Source organism: Oncorhynchus clarkii, chromosome 12, assembly GCF_045791955.1.
Source record: "Oncorhynchus clarkii lewisi isolate Uvic-CL-2024 chromosome 12, UVic_Ocla_1.0, whole genome shotgun sequence".
NCBI lineage: Eukaryota > Metazoa > Chordata > Actinopteri > Salmoniformes > Salmonidae > Oncorhynchus > Oncorhynchus clarkii.
The window spans coordinates 29,693,488-29,715,810 of NC_092158.1; the positions used below are offsets into that span (position 1 = coordinate 29,693,488).

Sequence of the window (22,323 nt, forward strand, 5' to 3'; positions counted from 1 at the left end):
GTTGACAGCCTTCGTGGACCACTGCTCTGCTCTACATCTTGGATTTTCCCTCACACTTTTAGAAGTGAAATCCTTTTGAAGAGGAGTTCGTAATTTGCTTTCTAATAATCATGATCTTTTCCTCAAAGAAGTTCATGAATTTATTACTGCTGAAGTGAAAGCCATCCTCTCTTGGGGAATGCTGCTTTTTAGTTAGCTTTGCGACAGTATCAAAAAGGAATTTCGGATTGTTCTTATTTTCCTCAATTAAGTTGGAAAAATAGAATGATCGAGCAGCAGTAAGGGCTCTTCGATACTGCACGGTACTGTCTTTCCAAGCTAGTCGGAAGACTTCCAGTTTGGTATGGCGCCATTTCCGTTCCAATTTTCTGGAAGCTTGCTTCAGAGCTCGGGTATTTTCTGTATACCAGGGAGCTAGTTTCTTATGATAAATGTTTTTAGTTTTTAGGGGTGCAACTGCATCTAGGGTATTGCGCAAGGTTAAATTTAGTTCCTCAGTTAGGTGGTTAACTGATTTTTGTCCTCTGGCGTCCTTGGGTAGACAGAGGGAGTCTGGAAGGACATCAGGGAATCTTTGTGTTGTCTGTGAATTTATAGCATGACTTTCAATGTTCCTTGGTTGGGGTCTGAGCAGATTATTTGTTGCAATTGCAAACGTAATAAAATGGTGGTCCGATAGTCCAGGATTATGAGGAAAAACATTAAGATCCACAACATTTATTCCATGGGACAAAACTAGGTCCAGAGTATGACTGTGACAGTGAGTAGGTCCAGAGACATGTTGGACAAAACCAACTAAGTCGATGATGGCTCCGAAAGCCTTTTGGAGTGGGTCTGTGGACTTTTCCATGTGAATATTAAAGTCACCAAAGATTAGAATATTATCTGCTATGACTACAAGGTCTGATAGGATTTCAGGGAACTCAATAAGGAACGCTGTATATGGCCCAGGAGGCCTGTAAACAGTAGCTATAACAAGTGATTGAGTAGGCTGCATAGATTTCATGACTAGAAGCTCAAAAGACGAAAACGTCATTTTTTTTTTGTAAATTGAAATTTGCTATCGTAAATGTTAGCAACACCTCCGCCTTTACGGGATGCACGGGGGATATGGTCACTAGTGTAGCCAGGAGGTGAGGCCTCATTTAACACAGTAAATTCATCAGGCTTAAGCCATATATATATATATATTTTTTGTATATTTAAAAAAAATATATATATATATTTTTTAAATCGGCCGATTAATCGGTATCTGCTTTTTTTGGTCCACCAATCGGTATCGGCTTTGAAAAAACATAGTCGGTCGACCTCTAATTGGTACATCAAAAATCTCTTCACAACTATTTTACTATCTGTATGGCACAGCTGTCAACAACCTGGTCCTCAAATTAAACTGGTATACTTTCCTATTTAAGCTATTTTTATTCCTCTGACAGTTTTGATCCTTTATATTGGGCAGACAGACCAGTTCCCTACCTCCTCCCACCGCCACCTGGGGTAATGCTTTAATCAATTGGATGTACTCTTGGATTGAGCAGACCTTCCCGTACAATTCTGATAACTCAATGAAGGACATAACTCTACCATTACAATATAATTTAAGAACAAAATACCCTTTTCAAACATCTTTCTCATAAATACAGGTATTTTTTCAACCAGCACATTTGAGTTCAGCCATAATATTTGTTCTATCTTTTCAGGGGGATGAAATTTAACTCGTAGCCAGCTCTGCAATGCTTGTTTGAAAGATTTTGAGACTTTGAAAGTAGTATCATTTTCAATTACCCGGGCTATTTGCATTGACCCCCCTCACCACTTTGTTTTTACTCTGCTGCTACTCGCTGTTTATTATCTATGCATATTCACTTTACACCTACTTACATGTACAAATTACCTCGACTAACCTGTACCCCTGACTCAGTACCGGTACCCCCTGTATATAGCCTCTTTGTTATTTTTGTCACTTTTTTTCCTACTTTTTGTTTATTTAGTAAATATCTTAACTCTATTTTCTTAACTGCATTGATGGTTAAGGGCTTGTAAGTAAGCATTTTACAGTAAGCTACCTGGGCTCATACTTGGTTGACCGGGGTGCAGGCAGTGGAACTCTGTGATCAGTTCACTACTGTAAGGATGACGGTGTTGCCATCAGATGTGAGAAGACCAGTGACAAAGTCCAGTGATATGTATGACCAGGGACGACGAGGAACAGGAATCGATTGAAGGAGACCAGCCAGAGCTTGCAGAGGAGTTTTATTCATGCAGGTGGCGACAAACGCGGAGATGTCAAGGACCATGGTAGGCCACCAAAAGAGTTGTTGCACAACAGGCCAGGTCCAACGAGAGCTCGGGTGGCATGAAAGCCTGAAGGAGTGTGCCCACTCCAGGACCGAGGGGCGGAAAGCGTCAGGAGCAAACATCCGGTTATCTGCCCCCTTCCCCCGGGGTCTGGTTGGGAACGCTGCACCTCACAGACATGATTCTCTATTCCCCAGCTGAGTGCCGCCAGGATAGTCTCGGGGTCCGAGGCAGTAGCCACGGGGCTATAAGCGGCGTGAAAGTGCATCCGGTTTGACATTCTTGGATCCCGGGTGGTAGGAGAGGGAGAAGTTAAACCCACCTAGCTTGCCTGGAATTGAGATGCTTGGCGGTGCGGAGATATTCCAGATTATTGTGATCAGTCCACACTATGAAAGGATGTTCCGCCCCCTCCAACCAGTGCCTCCACTCCTCCATTGCCATCTTCACCGTGAGAATCTCACGATTCCCCACATCGTAATTCCCCTCTGTGGCGTTAAAAAGATGGGAGAATTCGGCGCAGGGATGCAGCTTGAGGTCCAGGGCATAACGCTGGGACAGAACAGCCCCCACTCCGACATCCGAAGAGTCGGCCTCCACCACGAACTGACAGGATGGGTCAGGATGAACTAATATGGGATCTGTGGTGAAATGGTGCTTGAGGTCCCAGAACGCTCGGTCAGCAGCTGGGGACCACGTGAACGAACCTTGGGAGAGGTGAGTGCAGACAGGGGGGAAGCCAGGGTGCTGTAACCCCGGATTAAGCGACATTTATTTTTTGAAAAACCCAGGAAGAGTTGCAGCTGCACTCCGGACGTAGGTTGGGGCCAATCCACCACCACTCATCTTTCCGGGAGCCATCGGTACATTCCCAGCAGCAATGATGTAACTGAGAAAGGGGATGGTGGAGCGATGGAATTCACACTTTTCCGCTTTCACAAAAAAGCTGGTTCTCCAGGAGGCGCTGGAGGACCTGTCGGACATGGATCACGTGTTCTTGGGCTGAGCGGGAGAAAACGAGGATATTGTCGAGGTAGACAAAACTGTTCAACATGCCGCGGAGAACGTCATTAACCAGAGCCTTGGAACACAGCTGAAGCGTTGGATAGACCAAATGGCATGACCAGATATTCGTAGTGAAGGCTGGCCGTCTTAAAGGCACTCATCCCCTTACTGTATCTGCACCACGTGGTAGGCGTTCCGCAGGTTCAACTTGGATAAAATGGTGGCCCCCTGGAGAAGCTGGAAGGCCAAGGCGATGATTGGTAGCGGGTAGCGGTTCAAAGCACAGGCGCAGGATTTTGTACTTCTACACAAAAACTCTGCACCGGCGGGGGAGGCAGAAGGACAGATACACCTTGCAGCCAGGGAGTCCTCGATGTAGGTCTCCATTGCCTTGATCTCCGGACATGATAGTGAATACAGCCGTCCCCGGGGTGGTGTGGTGCCCGGGAGAAGGTCGATCCCGCAGTCATAGTCGGTGCGGAGGAAGCGAAGTGGCCCAGGCCTTACTGAAAACCTCCCGGAGGTCCTGGTACTCTAAGGGAATGGCGGAGAGGTCCAGGGCAACTTCCAAGCCAACAGGAAGATGTCCCGGGGCAGGCTGCGCCGACTTCAGGCAATGGGCATGCAGAATGGACTCCAGCCCATGATGGCACCAGCAGTCCAGTCAATGAGGGGATTGTGTCGCTGAAGCCAAGAGAATCCCAATACCATGGGAACCTGAGGAGACAATAAGAATATATTGAATACCCTCGCTGTGATTGCCTGACACTTGTAGGTTGATGGGAGTGGTGTTGTGGGTGACCCTGCCTATAGAGCACCCGTCCAGCTCTCCAACATCCATGGGAATGGGGAGGGGCTGAGTGGGAATGCCCAGCATAAATAAAAAACTCTCATCAGGCCCAGAGCCATTGAGTACCCGGAGAGATTTCGACTGGCTCCCCTACAGCAGGATGTCATGGAGAGGGGTGCGAGTAAAGGGAGAGGGAAAGTTTTCCGTATGGCCCACCAGAGTACTCGCCCATTCTGGTGAGCCTGGTCTTTTAGTGGGCACGCCATCTTCGAGCAGTCCAAGGGGAAGGAGGATGGCTGCAGCTCGAAGATGAGGGAACCCTGAGCGAGAAACGGCAGACAGGTTCCCGACACTCCAGCGAAGCGTTTCGTTGGAGGTAAGCAGGATTCTTGGGAAGCCGGTGTGGCAGGGAGAGACGCGTTGCTGACAGCCAGATTACTGAGGGGCTGGGAGGTTACCGTCGTGGTAGGCTGCCTAACAGACAACCCGCAAAATTGCTCCAGCAATGTATCCAACGCACGCTCATGGCATTCGACCAAGGTCTGGAAACCTTCCATAAGGCCAAGAAGCAACTCCTTGTGCCTTCCAAGGGTGGCTCCATAGGAGACAGTGTTCCGGAGCTGTTCTGAGTCTGCTGGGTCAGTCATGGCCAGTTTGTACTATCAGACCTCATGAAAAGACCAAGTTGCAGACAGTTCGAAACAACAAATGTTTATTTACGAAACAGGGGGCAGGAAAACGACAGGTCAAGGGCAGGCAGAGGTCAGTAATCCAGCGCAGATTCCGTAAGGTATAGAACGGCAGGCAGGCTCAGGGTAGGCAGGGGTAAGTAATCTAGGGCAGTGTCAAGAGGTACAGAACGGCAGGCAGGGTCAGGGCAGGCAGAATGGTCAAAACCGAGAGAACTATAAAATAGAACTAACAAGAAACAGGAGTGTGGGAAAACACGCTAGTAGGTTTGACAAGACAAACTGGCAACAGAAACAGAGAACACAGGTATAAATGCACCAGGGATAATGGGGAAGATGGACGACACCTGGAGGGGGGTGGAGACAAGCACAAAGACAGGTGAAACAGATCAGGGTGTGACAGGCATGTGATTTGATGTCTCTAGCCTTTCTAGTGAGGGGGATCAGGCCCCACCAGAAAGTCAGAACTGTCATTCAACACCATTAAGTATTTTCTTTCCCTTTTCTTTCCCTGTACTTCAGACTACATTTCCATCATTCTGCTTACCTGGTTTACGTTGGGTTTTTCAGTACCCTTCTTATCAGGAGAATTTACATGGGTAACCACCACTAACAAATATTCATAAATGGTGTGTTGCGTGTGCTGGTGTGTGTGGTAAAATGTAGTGCAAAAACAAACAAATGGCCAGGCCTTACTTAATTGGGAGCTTCCTTTACAGCCGGATCCAGGTACCTTTTATACTTTATAAAACTGCATAATTTCACTAACTCCTCTCCCAAGACAACAGCCTCGGGAAACATTTCAAAGAGAGAGATAGGGACACCCCATCCTCTCCTGGAAGAGAGTGTGTACATTTTGTTAGTATTCACTATGCTAAATCTTAATCAGCAAAATTACAGACAAAACAAAACATAACTTCTGGGAGCCCACTGTCCTCCTTCCACTCATCCCAACATTTACGTACCCTTTATGTAGCCTGTACTACACTTAGACATGGAGACATTCCTCTCGCCACCGAGTCTAACGATTTCCTTCCGTACATGACTGGTCTCTTTTCCCCATGATTTTGTGTCACCACCTCATTACAAAATTGGTAAGTTTAGGTTTGGTAACCCCAATGCTGTCGCTTGACAGAATTGCTTTATCAAAACTCCACAATTACTCACAATATTAACTCCACTCTAATTTCTTGTGAGGACCCCTCCTTCCTTTAGTCAATTCTATTTCAGAATAAAGTGTCTCACAAGATTAAACAAAAACCACGGTTTTTAGCCATGCCAATTTGAACTTGTTACCTTTTAGAATCCATTCCCCTGTCATTTCGCAAAGACTATAATTTTCCCTTGGCAAATTTCTCATCATAAGGAATCAGTGATATCTGAGCGCCGATATCTATTACAAAGTTGTGATACGTGGCCTCCTACGGCCTCCTACATCCCCCTCCACATAGAAACCGTCCTCTCGTCGAACCACAATCGACCATAGAGGCCAGCCAGCCTAATGTGAAGTTTTCCTGCCCCCACTGCTTTCAAGAGAATTTGCTGCTGCTGTCTAGTGCGCCAAATGTCTGCATTGCGGCGTTCCCTCCAGAAGAAGCGGGTTGTTGGATTCAGGGTAAACTTTGAACATTAAGATATTAAAGACATGATAGATCAGACTCATTGTGTGTAAGGAGTGAAAGAGACTGGGTTTTATGTCAGGAGGTAATGGGTCTCTGTCGAAAGACAGATGGCTTTGGAATGTGTTGGGCAAACGGGAGGAGATCACAGGATTGCTATAGGGGAAGCGGATGGACATCTGTGGATTAGGCAACGGAGGGGTTGAGGTCAGGTCAGATCCCCTGAAGTGAGTAATAAGGGTTTATTATCCTAGTACCCTCTTCCTGTGGAACCATAAGATGTTAGGATTGGAGAGAAGGAGTGTTCAAAGTGGAGTATATATACTTGTGATGGTGAGAACATGTTTTTGTCTGAATTACAACTGTAACAACCCTTGGTTAAGCTTCTCTAGTGTTCGTGAGTTATTTACTCTGAAAAATGAAAACGTAACAGAGTGCAGTAGGCTCCAGAGTGCAGTAGGCTCCAGTACACTCATTCTACCAATGACCAACGGTCCCACATTTAAAACAGGGATCTATCGCCCTACGCTTCTGTATTTTTTCGCTACTTTTCCTTCCCTGTTTCTTCGTCTTACTTGGGCCGTTAAAACCACTGTTAGTGACTTTCACTGTAGCCGTATTAACTACTCGCGCAGCTGCGAAGTCAGCGGAATTAGATTCTACTCTCAAGGCTGGCTGTACTATTTCATCCCAATGAGAATATTGGTCCACTACCCCCGCAATAGGCGTTTTGATAACAGATTTCAAACCTGCCATCTAAGCAGAGATACAAATATTTATATGAAAAGGTACTCATATACCCAGCCCTTTCGATGCTGAGTACATCTTCAAATTTTTTGTTCCATCGGTTTTGCTTTTCTGTTGATAGAACGCTGAAATCAAAACGCTAGTGTATTGAAATTGATTTCTTTTGTCATTGTGCCAACTCACAATAGCATCTCTGAATTCTTTATTAGATTGGAATTTTCTATCAGCAGAGATGCGGACCAATTTTATCCAGTTTGCTAAATTATTTCCATATTCGAACATAATTGGTACAATGCTTGTGCGCTTTTTTAGCGCCTCTATGGCTTTACTATAGTTTTCCTCTTCTATTCCCCCTTTTACAAGAGTTTCAGAAAACACAGGTGCCATCTCAATAGTGGCTACTTCTGCGCCTCTCTCGACGGTGTTTAGATTTCCTAATTCACTACTCTAACAATTTTCCAAGGTAGTGATACCCACTTTCCCTGAGAGTAGGTATGGTATTTATACCTATTAATTGGTCACGGCAACTGATACCCTGTATTAAAACCAATACTGAAGTGTCTGCCAACTTACTACTGGACGATACGGTATAAATATCATTGTTAACGACACACAACCAAAATGATTCAGTTGTCTTCCTATTTCCACATAATCTGTCACGGCTCCCCGCCCCAGTAGGGCATAAACCAACCTCTCTCCTTATTGATACTGCTAATACACTCAAATCATGTTCAAACAACATTTGAATATCTTTTTGCTTCTCTAACCATGGATGGGGCTCTCCTCCAGAACTTGTAGGCAACCTTTTATCACCATCCACATTCCCACTCACAATGTTTTATCTTTAAACACAGATATCTCCACCGTATGCATTTCCTTCCTTTGTCCTTCTACATGGACTACTTCTCAACAATCTTTTGTATTAGTACACAAGCATGACAATTTATCCATACACACACTCCACTGCCTCCTGGCCACCGTGGCTACACTTACAGATCTCGCAGGGGAACACCCCCACTATAGACCTATCCTACACAGAACCTACCCTACACTGGAAGTTAGCTATTGATCTAGGGACCTATCCTAACGTTCCGTTAGGATAGGTCCCTAGATCAATAGCTAACTTAAACTATATATTTATATCCTTCTATTAGGCGGAGTCTCCTCTTTGCACATCTAGACAGCCAATACATATTTGTTGCTAGGCAGGAATTTAGGTGGTGTGTGTAATAAAAACTCACTTCATCTGACCTGGGCCCAAATTCCTCACTAATCCACAGCTATCCAACCAGGTGATTGCCTTTCCCTCACTCATTAACTTTCCAGACCCCTAGTTTTAATCCACCCTCCATTGACCCCACCATATACATGTAATCATTAACTTCTAGTATAGCAAGTATTTCAAGCTAGAATCCAACAATACATATGCAGCATTTATTAAGAACCTGTGAGTATGACCTTTCAAGAAGCACTTAGTTACAGCTTTCATTTTAAAACCATAACTAAACCATTAAATGCACATTGTCAATCCTGATTATCCATTTTCTGAGTGAGCAGTCTGCAACGTGATGTTATCGCATAAATCACCACAATATACACATAAGCAGATAACAGGGCCAAAATTCTAACATACATTCATATAGCTACCCTCTAACACTATCCCTCCTCCCTATATATGATGCACAGCATAACTCTAGCTAGACTTGTCTAGACTAGTCCATATCATAAAGATTTCCACCACTACTCCCTCATCGTTGCTGTAGGAGTGAGGGATGGTATACAGTACACAGATCAGTCTTCATGCTTATGGTTAACAATATTTAACTAAGTCAAGATGACCACTCATTGCAACAATTCAATGTATTAGATGATTAACTGGTCTTTGCAGTCAAAAAGCCCTCAAGCTATAACCTAATCAATTAGGAATGAGTAACAATACACCCACCCATGCCCACATTGATTCATTCACACCTATTTGGTCAAAATGTGTCCATTCAGTAACTATTTTCTCAACTCCGAGACAATTCTGACCTCAAACCCTATTTGGATTATGTCAAGTAGAAATAAACATACATTTGTTTAAATAGCCTGCCTTTCTGGAATAAATCTCCACCCTGCTTTAACAATGGAGGAATTCATTGAGCTATTACTTTTAGTGTGTTGCTTGTTTTATCCTATTAATCAATTAGTGTACTTATCACTTAGAATAAATGTAATACCTACATACAGTAAGCTAATATATTTCATACTTATTTGATGATAATATGTTACAGTACTCTTGACCCTGGCAGCAGAGGTCAGTAGAATGTAGTATGGCTGTAGCAAGGTGGTTGGAAACAAAGGCAGCTCTGTTTGGTGCAGCAGAAGGTTCTGACCATAGAGATATAAATTAAATGTTCTTATTCTCATTCTACAGTTCTGACTCTATATGACCTCAGCTGTTGAGGTGGAGCAGCCAAAGGCCAATATGCGGTTTCTACAGACACTTGTTGGTTGTTTTGCTTCCTATAGGAGTTGGGCCTCTGTCCTCAGCCGTCCACTATAAGCTTCCGGACACCATCCCCCTGGGTTTTGTCTGTCTGCTTGTCAGACAAAGGTCTGAACTGGAGTGATGGAGCGGGTGGGAGAGCCCGCCCTCTCAGAGGATGAGGATGCAGAGCGATTGGTCACCTCTCGCTGCAGCTCCTCCACCCTCTTCTGAAGCTCCGCCCGCTTTGCCAGCAGCTCCTTGTAGCGCTGGTGAACAGGCTCCTGGGAATAAGGTAGACAAACGGTAATGGTCAACACTAGAACATAACTATGCTATAACAAGCATACAAACAGCCATTTATATGAATGGAAATGTACATTTACCAGTGGAGGCTGCTGAGGGGAGGAAGGATCATAATAATGGCTGGAATGGAACAAATGGCATCAAACACAAGGAAACCAAGTGTTTGATGTATTTGATACCATTCCGTTCGAGCCATTACTACGAGCCCGTCCTCCCCAATTAAGGTGCCACCAACCTCCTGTGACATTTACTCATACTAATTATACCAGAAAGCATAAATATTACTACCATTAACTTCATTACTCCTGCTATAAAAGTGAGGTAGTTTTCCCAGACCTGTGGCCTCATGCGAGGGTTCCAGCGGATGTAGTATCCCACCCAGAGCTCCAGGTGGCGCATGCTGACCACTGGGAACAGCACATGGTTGGAATAGTTGACATACAGAGGGTTGGTGAACTCCTCTGTCTGGCTGTTGATGTAGGCCCACAGGGAAACTGCCTTCTTGGGCAGCTCCTGCAGAACAATACAATGTTTGACATGTGGGTGTTAACATAAGCAAATCAAATATATACCTTAGCATATTCGTTTTAGCAATGTTAAACAACTGTGTATGAAATGTTATCCATGACAGACCATATTTAATTTAGTTTCACATTTCTGCATTGCACTCCATGCTATTGTCGTCAATCTAACGCCATTGTTGGCACTCACCTCCTTCACCCTCTGCTGTTCACTATTACACATGAACGTCCCAAACAGGCAGCTGTACAGGTGGTCCAGGATGGTGATCAGGAAGTAGTCGTTGAACTCAAAGGCTGCAGGAAACTTAAGACGACAACAACAGTTAATTTACAATCCAAGGGGACGTTTGTTAAACATGACCCGTGTACTTTTTACTAGGGCCCAGAGCTTTTCCTGGTCAGGTCATATGGTTAGGAAAAACTCAGGGCCCTAACCCATCAGCACCAAACAGTGATGTCACTCACCTGGCGGGTCATCTGCCACACGCAGTCTATGAACTGCAGGAAGACAGGCGAGCGGTCTGCGTCTGTGTGGTTCTTATCCCCATGACCGATCCTCTGGAAGGAGAAGAACAGGGAGTCATGTGACCATAATGGCTGAACAAAACACAAGAAACAGGAAAGGGTGAAGTTGTGCCATGGGACATGGTTGACCCATGTGACCCGAGTCAGGAAATGATGTAGCCATCCAGAGTTTTAAACCATTTCAACTTCTCTTACCACATTAGAATGTCCAAAGCATTTCCAAAATGTGGCCCATGTATTGAGGCTTGGTATAAGGAACACAACACTGTTAGAGGGAGCAAAGGCTTATTTACCAGCTGGAAGCGGTGGCCGAAGCTCAGCCACTCTTTCTCCAGCAGCACCTGGAAGCCGCGGATGGTGCGGTAGTGTCCGTCCAGCATCACCATGGCCAGGGAGGTGAGCTGGGCAGTACGGTCCCACCCATCACTGCAGTGAACCACCACTGACGTCTTCCCTGACTCCACCTTGTCTGCAATACGCAGCGCCCCAGCCAGGATCAGCTACGCAGGGCACAGACAGACAGGTTAACATGGGCTGGAACAGCATCCAAGACACACCTTCTCCCCATTTTCTGCTTCCACTTTCTTTAACTCTTTATGTACAAAACAAATAATCTCAACCTTGATTTATTTTCTCTCCCCTCACCTTGATGTGTTCCAGCCAATGAGTGGACTCGAGGTTGGAGAACCAATGGGACTCCTCGATGTTGGGATAGACTACCTCCTTCAGCTTGCGCAGTGACTCCCTCATCACGTGGATGTTGTGGATGTCCAAGAACACCAATTCTGCATTCTGATAGGCATCCTCACTCTCATAACCACCCCCTTTCATCTGAGGACAACACAGAGAATCTCTTGTAATTTAATAATGTTACAGATTTTTTTTTATTTATGCTTCAGAGTGGCGTTGCTGTTAAGCAGCTGGTGAAGATACTGCGAGACACTGGGGCAGCCCAGTCCTTCATTTTGTTTTGCCTTTGTCTGACACTTCAACTACTGCCTATAGTGTGTAGCACAAGGCATGGAGATGGGTTGCATGGAAGCTCCTTTGTATAATGTGGAACTCGAGTCGGATCTTATTTATGGATCCGCTGTCGGTGTGAGGTCTAGACTACCGGTGAAGGGGGTCTCATTCATTTTGGGAAACGATTTGGCTGGAGAAGGTTGTGCTAAATCCTGTAATTTGTAAGGAACCCAGAGTAGAGGAACCTGATGGGTTATCAGAAAAGTACACTAGCGTGTTCCCAGCGTGTGCCGTTACACGTGCTATGTCTAAGAAAGTCACTGGGAGCAAGTCTAGTGTTGAGGAAGATGCCTGCAATCCCACCATGGTCGATCTGTAAAGATGTCTCCCTCGTCTTTTTGCTGAGATACGTCCAGAGGAGGAGTTTCTGTGAGTTACTTTGACAGAGATGGGATTCTAATGAGGAAATGGCATTCTCGCTCTACTTCTGGGCAGGACGATTGGCCCAGTGCATCTCAAATTGTCATTCCAGTTACGCTTCGATAAGAGATACTGAGGTTGGCTAACGATGGTAGTATGGCAGGTCATCTTGGAGTCAACAAGAAGTATGACTGTATCTTGCGTAACTTCTTCTGGCCTGGTCTGAAACAGGATGCCATGTCTTACAGTAAATCCTGTTATGTTTTCCAGCAGATGAGTATACCGAACCAAGCTGTGGTGGTTGCACCTATTCCTGCTTTTGACAAACTTTTCAGCAAGGTTCTGGTGGATTGTGTTGATCCTTTGCCCAAAGCAAAGAGTGGTAACCAGTTTCTCTTAACCATCACGTGTGCTGCCACTCGTTTCCCTGATGCCCTTCCACTGAGAAAAATCACGAGAGGAACGTTACTATGGATATTACAGGAGTTTCCAATTGAAAATCAGAGTCGGTGGTAAGGACAACTTGGTTGCAGTTTGTCTTTCAAGGGTGGGCAGTCAATAAGTTTTGTATTTAGCCAGTGTGTTGCCCTGGCTCACAATTTGTTTGACTGAACGTTTTGCTGTTTTGGAGATGAGTATTGTTTTGGTTGCGTTCATTCCAGTGCGATGAGAGTATAAGAAACATACTTTATTATACATGTTTCTCAAAACTTCTGTGTTTTAGTCAACTATATAAAAAATAATAACAATCAGGGGGGGGGGGTTGTCTTGTATTTAATTGTTGACAGTAGACGCCATGTTAATATTGGAAAAGGCGATGCATAGGTAGCAACGCATTTAAGTGATATTAAAGTTGTTTTCTTTTGGTGGTGAACAAACTTCTCCAACAAAAATATAGGATATATTTGTTGTCATAAGAAAGAAGGTGTTTGGTTTTTCCATTTATGTTTTGAGGTAGAACTTTTTGCCATGTATAGCACGTTAGTACGTAGGGTGCGCCGATTGGCGTCATCTATTTAGTCAGTATGTGTTACACGTGCTGGTTGCCATCTTATTAGTGGGAAGGTGTTTCACCTGTGCTGGCCCAGATGCTATTTAAGTGGCTGGCCCAGATGCTATTTAAGTGGCTGACCCAGATGCTATTTAAGTGGCTGGCCCAGATGCTATTTAAGTGGCTGGCCCAGATGCTATTTAAGTGGCTGGCCCAGATGCTATTTAAGTGGCTGGCCCAGTGTTCCAGTTGTCTTGAGAGATGTGGAGGATCAACACCTTTAGTTGGTGCACGCTATTTGATTTCTAGAAAAAAAAACATTCCTTTGTCTGATCTTCCCTCTTCTCGTTTCACCTATATTTTTGCTTTGCTTCCTGTCTAACTTTGGTGTGGGTTTTAATTTCGTTTCCCTGTTCTTGGGCAAATTTAGTGGGCGCTCATTGTGGATGTCTTTAGTTCCAGTTGTTGTTGCTCGTCAACTTTCAGTGGACAACGCCATGAGTGTCTTTCAGATCCCCTCTTAAAACACCACCTGTTTTGTTTTGTTTGTTTTCAGTGACTTTATTTAATTATTTTGGTTTTCTTGCTGGAGAATGTTCCCATACAGTGGGGCAAAAAAGTATTTAGTCAGCCACCAATTGTGCAAGTTCTCCCACTTAAAAAGATGAGAGAGGCCTGTACTTTTCATCATAGGTACACTTCAACTATGACAGACAAAATGAGAAGAAAAAAAATCCAGAAAATCACATTGTAGGATTTTAATGAATTTATTTGCAAATTATGGTGGAAAATAAGTATTTGGTCACCTAAAAACAAGCAAGATTTCTGGCTCTCACATACCTGTAACTTCTTCTTTAAGAGGCTCCTCTGTCCTCCACTCGTTACCTGTATTAATAGCACCTGTTTGAACTTGTTATCAGTATAAAAGACACCTGTCCACAACCTCAAACAGTCACACTCCAAACTCCACTATGGCCAAGACCAAACAGCTGTCAAAGGACACCAGAAACAAAATTGTAGACCTGCACCAGGCTGGGAAGACTGAATCTGCAATAGGTAAGCAGCTTGGTTTGAAGAAATCAACTGTGGGAGCAATTATTAGGAAATGGAAGACATACAAGACCACTGATAATCTCCCTCGATCTGGGGCTCCACGCAAGATCTCACCCCGTGGGGTCAAAATGATCACAAGAACGGTGAGCAAAAATCACAGAACCACACGGGGGGACCTAGTGAATGACCTGCAGAGAGCTGGGACCAAAGTAACAAAGCCTACCATCAGTAACACACTACGCCACCAGGGACTCAAATCCTGCAGTGCCAGAAGTGTCCCCCTGCTTAAGCCAGTACATGTCCAGGCCCGTCTGAAGTTTGCTAGAGAGCATTTGGATGATCCAGAAGAAGATGGGAGAATGTCATATGGTCAGATGAAACCAAAATATAACTTTTTGGTAAAAACTCAACTCGTCGTGTTTGGAGGACAAAGAATGCTGAGTTGCATCCAAACAACACCATACCTACTGTGAAGCATGGGGGTGGAAACATCATGCTTTGGGGCTGTTTTTCTGCAAAGGGACCAGGACGTCTGATCCGTGTAAAGGAAAGAATGAATGGGGCCATGTATCGTGAGATTTTGAGTGAAAACCTCCTTCCATCAGCAAGGGCATTGAAGATGAAACGTGGCTGGGTCTTTCAGCATGACAATGATCCCAAACACACCACCCGGGCAACAAAGGAGTGGCTTCCTAAGAAGCATTTCAAGGTCCTGGAGTGGCCTAGCCAGTCTCCAGATCTCAACCCCATAGAAAATCTTTGGAGGGAGTTGAAAGTCCGTGTTGCCCAGCAACAGCCCCAAAACATCACTGCTCTAGAGGAGATCTGCATGGAGGAATGGGCCAAAATACCAGCAACAGTGTGTGAAAACCTTGTGAAGACTTACAGAAAACGTTTGACCTCTGTCATTGCCAACAAAGGGTATATAACAAAGTATTGAGATAAACTTTTGTTATTGACCAAATACTTATTTTCCACCATAGTTTGCAAATAAATTTATTAAAAATCCTACAATGTGATTTTCTGGATTTTTTCCCCTCATTTTGTCTGTCATAGTTGAAGTGTACCTATGATGAAAATTACAGGCCTCTCTCAACTTCTTAAGTGGGAGAACTTGCACAATTGGTGGCTGACTAAATACTTTTTTGCCCCACTGTATAACCTGAACGATAGTGAATAGTTTTCATACTTACAGAAGATCTGTGAGAGGAGATCAACATCAATTCCACAGCAAATAACGCTAGCGGTTGAGCATTGAACTGTATTGGCATTGAGTATGTGAAACGCACTTTGCACTCAAATATTATTATTACCAATAACATACCTTGTTGGCAGCAGCATTGACGCTAGGCCTGGCATCAAAGATGAAGAGCTTGTGGGACTGAGCGTTGGCATCCATGATGGTTTGGAGGTACTTCTCATCATCTTTGCTGCGCTTGCCGTTGACCCCGACCATGGGCTGACTACAGCGGATCACTGTGGCCTGGCTCTCTGGGTGAATCCATGACAGCACCTGCACCGCACACAGCAGAGGCATTGGCATGGACAGGACCACAACACTGGACCACAAGTACTACATCAAGGTACTACTACGGAGGTACCGCAGACAGTGTAAAGTGTAAATATTAAACTCACAGGTATCCTGCCCTTGGCTCTGAAGGCAGCCACTCTCTTCAACTCCTCGTCTGGGATGTTAACAGGCACCACCAGGGTTGATGGGTAAGTGTCACACAGCTCGTAGTGATCATTCACTTTAGTTATCCTCCAGCTCTCGTTGGGTAAGCCCTACACACACCCCACCACAAGTGTATAAACAGCTTATAACCAGAGGCCAGATTCTCAGAATATTTCAAATACCTGTCTTTTGTATTCCGCTTGAGCATCATACACTTTCCAGCCATTTTCAGGATAGACCTGTCCATACTCAAAGGCAAAGATTGTCTGTGGATGATAGACAAAAAAAATAGTCAAGTCAGTTGGGTCTGTACATACAGCACACAGGTAACAGACCAGGGGTAGCAGAGACCTAGTGACTCACTCACCAGACCATTAGAAACAGGAAAGGCAAATTTCATCAGGATTTCGAAAACGGACTTCCTGAGTGAATCCTCCATCTGCTTGTGTGCAAACCGCAGATTACGGATATCCTGAGGAGACCGGTCACTGTAACCACTGTCATTTACACTCAGAGAAAAAAGTACACTAGTGCAGTGATTGGAGTCACATTTAAACATATTTATCTGAATCAATCATGGTAATTTCATCAGGGCACAAGAGTATAATAAAAATGCTTGTTCTCTTTGAGAGCGTCATAGATGATATATTAGGACAAACATCAGGTAAGGGATGTTCCAGGCATTTTTGTGGTGGTCACTGCTCACCTTGCAGACAAGCCCGTAGGAGACCTCACCACGGCTAGATGCCCCTCCTATCTTCTCCACCCGGCTCACTACCCCCAGGGGCAAGTCCAGCACAAACGCTGGTTCCTAGGAGACATAAAGGAAATAATAAAAACAATGATTTGACATCCTGAAGGGTGGAATGGAGACAGATGGAAAGCTATCATGACTGTTATATCAGTATAACAAAAGCCTACATACCCTGTCCATGCATTTGAAAAACAACCTGTAGTTGGTGACAGTCAATGTCCCCCTCAGTGCACCGATGTAAGGACAGATGTAGGTGACATCTTTGGCTGTTAGAAGGTTTAAGCAGGTCATTACATTAAACTCAAAATAACCGATAGATGGCCACAAAAGGGGGGTGACATACCCATGTCTTGCACGCTTTCCTTTGGTAGTAACTGTGGTCCTTCTTTTGAATCCCTGAGCACCTGTATATAAAACAAGATTCCATTGATAGGTAAAACATACAGAGTAGAAGTAGATTATATTAATTAAAATGGCAACACAAATCTTTAAGGGAAGTGGGATTGAAGAATATACCTTGGCAACCACTTTAGGTCTACCCTGAAATCAATAGAAGAAAAGCAAGAGGGACAAAGGGACAAGAGGGACAAAGGGACAAGAGGGACAAATGTTTTAGATGTTACTGCTACATTAGTAGACCTAAATCTACGTAAAGTGTAGGTGAAGAGCCATGTACCAACCCGTAGCTCTGGGGAAAAGTCTGTTGAGATGGACACATTGTCAGAAGACATTGCAAAGGTGGGCTTGGCAGCATGAGCGGACCGGTCAGAACGAGAGGTGGAGGTACTGTGATGAGAATAGCAGAATACATGTTCTATATCTTAGGATACTGAGCAAAAATATCATACCTAGCCCAGGGGACTGGATAATATATCACTGTCTGTTAGACCCTGTTTTTCAGTCCCCTGGGCTACTTACGTTTGCCCCCAGACTAGATGGCTGTGGAATCTGCCATCGTGTCTAGCTAACTACACTGAACAAAAATATAAACGCAACATATAAAATGGTGGTCCCATGTTTCATGAGCTGACATAAAAGATCCCAGAAATGTTCCACATGCACAACTTATTTAGCACAAATTTGTTTACATCCCTGTTAGTGAGCATTTCTCCTTTGCCAAGATAATCCATTCACCTGAAAAGGTGTGTCAAAGCAAGAAGCTGATTAAACAGCATGATCGGTGCACCGAACAATAAAAAGCCACTCAAATGTGTAGTTATCACAACTCAACACCACAGATGTCTCAATTGGCATGCTGACTGCAGGAATGTCCACCAGAGCTGTTGTGAGAATTGAATGTTCATTGCTCTACCATAAGCCACCTCAAATGTAATTTTAGAGAATTTGGCAGTATGTCCAACCGGCCTCAACCGCAGATCACGCGTAACCACATCAGCACAGGACCACCACATGCAGTTCGGCATCGTAACCGACTTCAGTTGGCAAATGCTCACCTTCAATGGCCACTGGCACGCTGGAGGAGAGGTGCGCTCTTCATGGATGAATCCCGGTTTCAACTGTACCGAGCAGTTTGCTGATGTCAACATTGTGAACAGAGTGCCCCATGGTGGCGGTGGGGTTTTGGTATGGGCAGGCATAAGCTACGGACAACAAACACAATTGCATTTTATCGATGGCAATTTGAATGCAGAGATACCGTGATGAGATCCTGAGGCCCATTGTCGTGCCATTAATCCGCCACCTTCACCTCATGTTTTAGCATGATAACGCACTGCCCCATGTCGCAAGGATCTGAATACAATTCTTGGAAGCTGAAAATGTCCCAGTTCTCCCATGGCCTGCATACTCACCAGACATTTCACCCATTGAGCTTGTTTGGGATGCTCTGGATCAACGCCCACGACAGCGTGTTCCAGTTCCAGCAACTTTGCACAGCCATTGAAGAGTGGGACAACATTCCACAGGCCATAATCAACAGCCTGATCAATTCTGCGAAGGAGATGTCACGCTGCATGAGGCACATGGTCACACCAGATACTGACTGGTTTTCTGATCCACGCCCCTACCTTTTAAGGTATCTGTGAACAACAGATGCATATCTGTATTCCCAGGCATGTGAAATCCATAGATTAGGGCCTAATGAATTTATTTCAATTGACTCATTTCTTTATATGAACTATAAAATCTTTGAAATTGTTGCATTTTATATTTTTGTTCAGAGTAGTTAGTACTACTAGTAGAAAAGTCTACTTTCCAGTGGTGGAAAAAGTACAGAATTGTTATACTTGAGAAAAAGTAAAGATACCTTTTTTAATAGAAAATTACTCAAGTAAAAGTGAGTCACCCAGTAAAATACTACTTGAGTAAGTCCAAGTATTTGGTTTTAAACATACTTAAAGTATCAAAAGTAAATAATTGCTAAAATATACTTAAGTATTGTAAGTAAAAAGTAAATCACTTCAAATTCCCTATATTAAAAAAAAGATGGCACCATTTTATTTTTTTTACAGATCGCCAGGAGCACACTCCAACAATTTACAAACTTAGCATTTGTGTTTAGTGAGTCCGCCAGATCAGATGCAATAGGATTTGACCAGGGATGTTCTTGATAATGCGTGATTGAACCATTTCTGTCCTGCTAGCCATTCAAAATGTAACAAGTACTTTTGGGTGTCAGAGAAAATGTATGGAATAAAAAGTATATTGTTTTCTTTAGGAATGTAGTAAAGTAAAAGTTGTCAAATATAAATAGTAAAGTACAGATACCCCCAAAAACAACTTAAGTAAAACTACTTTAAAGTACTACTTAAGAAGGGGAGAGCGAGGTAAATTGTCACTGTTCATACACTAGTGTTCATACACTAGGGTAGCCTAGTGGTTAGAGCGTTGGACTAGTAAACGAAAGGTTTCATGTTCAAATCCCCGAGCTGACAAGGTACAAATCTGTCATTCTGCCCCTGAACAGGCAGTTAACCCACTGTTCCTAGGCCGTCATTGAAAATAAGAATTTGTTCTTAACTGACTTGCTAGTTAAATAAAGGTAAAAATGATAAATACCTCCAACACTAGAGGTGCTCAAATCAAATAGCTACTTTGTGTGACCATGTTCTATGTTGAACTTCCTGTTCATGAGTCTCGTCCATCCATTGATGGACTCAACTATGCCAAAGAAAATTGCATAAATATGCTGTCATTCCCACCCCATTGATCTCATCGGCTTCAACCCTTAGTCTGTCTATGGGAGGCACATCAACACCACGTGTGATGCCTGGATGAGGAACAATCCCGGGAAGACATTGCCACAATCCCAGGAATGTCATAAATTGACAATCTCCTATCCTCTGGCTGCAACCCCCTTGAACATTCAGACTGGCTTTAGGGTGGCTGGAGTACAACCTTACAGGGATGTATTTCTGGAAACTGAGTTTGTGACATCCTACGTTACAGATCGCCCCAGCCCTGCCCAGTTCTTACGCTAGCACCAGCAATGCCATTGCTGACAGCGGACTACCAACTCCAGAGGACATCTGGCCATATCCAAAAGCTGGCCCCTGAAAACCAGTTTGCAAAGGAAGAAACAGCACAAAACAGCAATTCTAACTGACACACCAGTGAAGCAGGCACTAGAAATGGAAAAGAAAAAGTCACAATCTAGCAAAAGTCTGTTTCTGAAGGGAAGCAAGGAGGGGGAGGAGTCAATCTGGATCTGCAAAAAACAAGGCATCTCAAAAAAGAAATCATAGAAGAGTCATCATCAGATGAAGAGGAGTGCTTCTGCCTCGTCTGTGTGGAGCCATTTTCAAACAGCTTTCTAAAGGAGACTTGGGTGAAGTGTGTGAGATGCAGCAAATTGGCCCATGATGCTTGCACCTCAGGCCAGGCAATTTGTGTGTCAAAACTGACTCTGAAGATGAGTCTGATTAATCTGATATGGATGTATGTCCTATAGACTGTTACAAAACTGTGCATTAGTGGCACCACTTCTGTTAAGACTTTGGACATTTAAGCAAGTTATCTGCAGCATTCCATTCCAACAATTACCATGGATAGGCCTCCCGGGTGGCGCAGTGGTTAAGGGCGCTGTACTGCAGCGCCAGCTGTGCCATCAGAGTCCCTGGGTTCGCGCCCAGGCTCTGTCGTAACCGGCCGCGACCGGGAGGTCCGTGGGGCGACGCACAATTGGCCTAGCGTCGTCCGGGTTAGGGAGGGCTTGGTCGGTAGGGATGTCCTTGTCTCATCGCGCACCAGCGACTCCTGTGGCGGGCCGGGCGCAGTGCGCGCTAACCAAGGTTGCCGGGTGCACATTGGTGCGGCTGCTTCCGGGTTGGATGCGCACTGTTAAGAAGCAGTGCGGCTGGTTGGGTTGTGTATCGGGAGGACTTTCAACCTTCGTCTCTCCCGAGCCCGTACGGGAGCGATGAGCGATGAGACAAGATAGTAGCTACTAAACAATTGGATACCACGAAATTGGGGAGAAAAAGGGGTAAAAAAAAAAGAAAAAAATATATACTATTACCGTGGATCTATGTGCATGCCAGAGAACTTTCGATTTGTAAAGTGGTCGTGCCACTTAATCTGTGTTCTGCCAGCATTGTTTTGATTCTCAAGGCATGATTTTGCCAGATTCTCAAGGCATGATTGTTTTTATTTTGAATTCTTTAATGAAGTTGAATTTGGTTTTGAATTTGAAATTAAAATCAATATTCACAAATAATGAGTTGTGTTCTTATTTGTTGATAATCCAATATGACAATTTACCCGCTGATGGGGCAAATTGTCACAAGTGCACACTTTCTATTTAACGGTCTACAACTCCATACTGAAATAAGATATGAAGATGTAATGAATACAAAATATGACTTTCTCCTTTCATTTCGTATGACATTTATACTATTGTGCCCAGTAAATGTTAGAAAGTGTGACAACATACTTCGCTCTCCCCTACTTTACATACCTCGCTCTCCCCTACTTTACATACCTCGCTCTCCCCCACCACTGCTGCTTTTTTTGGGCAAACTGTTAAATTACCCTTTTGAGCTGTCTCCCATAGCTACTTTTGTAACCCTAATCCCAGTAAGGTTCAGCTAATACTTCAACATCTTTCATTGAATTACAGTCGTATAATGAATGACATACAGTATATTCACTATAGATAATGTTTCGACGCATTTTAGATAGCGATAGGTAGCATAGTCAGATATACAAGCGCCTGTCAATCGACTACACAGGGAGCAAGTTGAGCGAGCCCCACCTGGACAGTGAATCAACACTCGGCTGCCTTGATGAGGAACGCTTCGAGCCTAGACTGTCGATGCTCCCGGTGTTCTCCATGGTAAATCTTGGTCAAATGTAAGTATATTAATTATCAGGTTGAGGCGAGAGGGCAGATATCTACATGCAACTGTTTTGATTCCGTCCTTGGTGAAAAGTAAATCCAAGGTACAGACAGGAAGCTACCATCTTTTCCCAGAGTTCCCTGACCCTGTCTATAATAACGGTAGTGGTTTGTTTTACTTCTCGTTTGTATGGAGCTATTTTT

At 44.2% G+C, this 22,323-nt stretch overlaps 1 protein-coding gene across 3 annotated transcripts; it reads right to left on the reverse strand.

Moving 5' to 3' along the window:
- Window positions 1-8,565: 8,565 nt before the first annotated feature.
- LOC139423011 (myotubularin related protein 2) lies at window positions 8,566-22,268 on the reverse strand. 3 transcript variants are annotated; one of them, XM_071174559.1, is made up of 16 exons: window positions 22,036-22,268; window positions 17,504-17,609; window positions 17,340-17,363; window positions 17,167-17,227; window positions 16,995-17,089; window positions 16,776-16,880; window positions 16,437-16,541; window positions 16,252-16,335; window positions 16,030-16,179; window positions 15,719-15,907; window positions 11,613-11,798; window positions 11,261-11,467; window positions 10,908-11,000; window positions 10,633-10,746; window positions 10,258-10,434; window positions 8,566-9,899 (listed from the first exon to the last, which is right to left on the reverse strand). In XM_071174559.1, the coding sequence occupies exons 1-16, from the start codon at window positions 22,113-22,115 to the stop codon at window positions 9,735-9,737; spliced, it is 1,941 nt and encodes a 646-aa protein (XP_071030660.1). In that variant the 5' UTR covers window positions 22,116-22,268; the 3' UTR covers window positions 8,566-9,734. The 3 variants fall into 3 exon arrangements, with proteins under 3 accessions (XP_071030660.1, XP_071030662.1, XP_071030661.1); XM_071174561.1 differs by lacking the exon at window positions 17,340-17,363 and adding an exon at window positions 18,278-18,424; XM_071174560.1 differs by lacking the exon at window positions 17,340-17,363.
- Between the last annotated feature and the right edge of the window lie 55 nt (window positions 22,269-22,323).

Bases quoted from the DNA above. Each gene is read 5' to 3' on its own strand.
- LOC139423011 (XM_071174559.1), bottom strand. From the start codon at position 22,115: ATGGAGAACACCGGGAGCATCGACAGTCTAGGCTCGAAGCGTTCCTCA. The intron at 16,180-16,251 runs GTATTTGAAATA...GGGTGTGTGTAG, and splicing joins AAGCGGAATACAAAAGACAG to GGCTTACCCAACGAGAGCTG. The intron at 10,435-10,632 runs GTGAGTGCCAAC...ATTGTTCTGCAG, and splicing joins AACAGCAGAGGGTGAAGGAG to GAGCTGCCCAAGAAGGCAGT.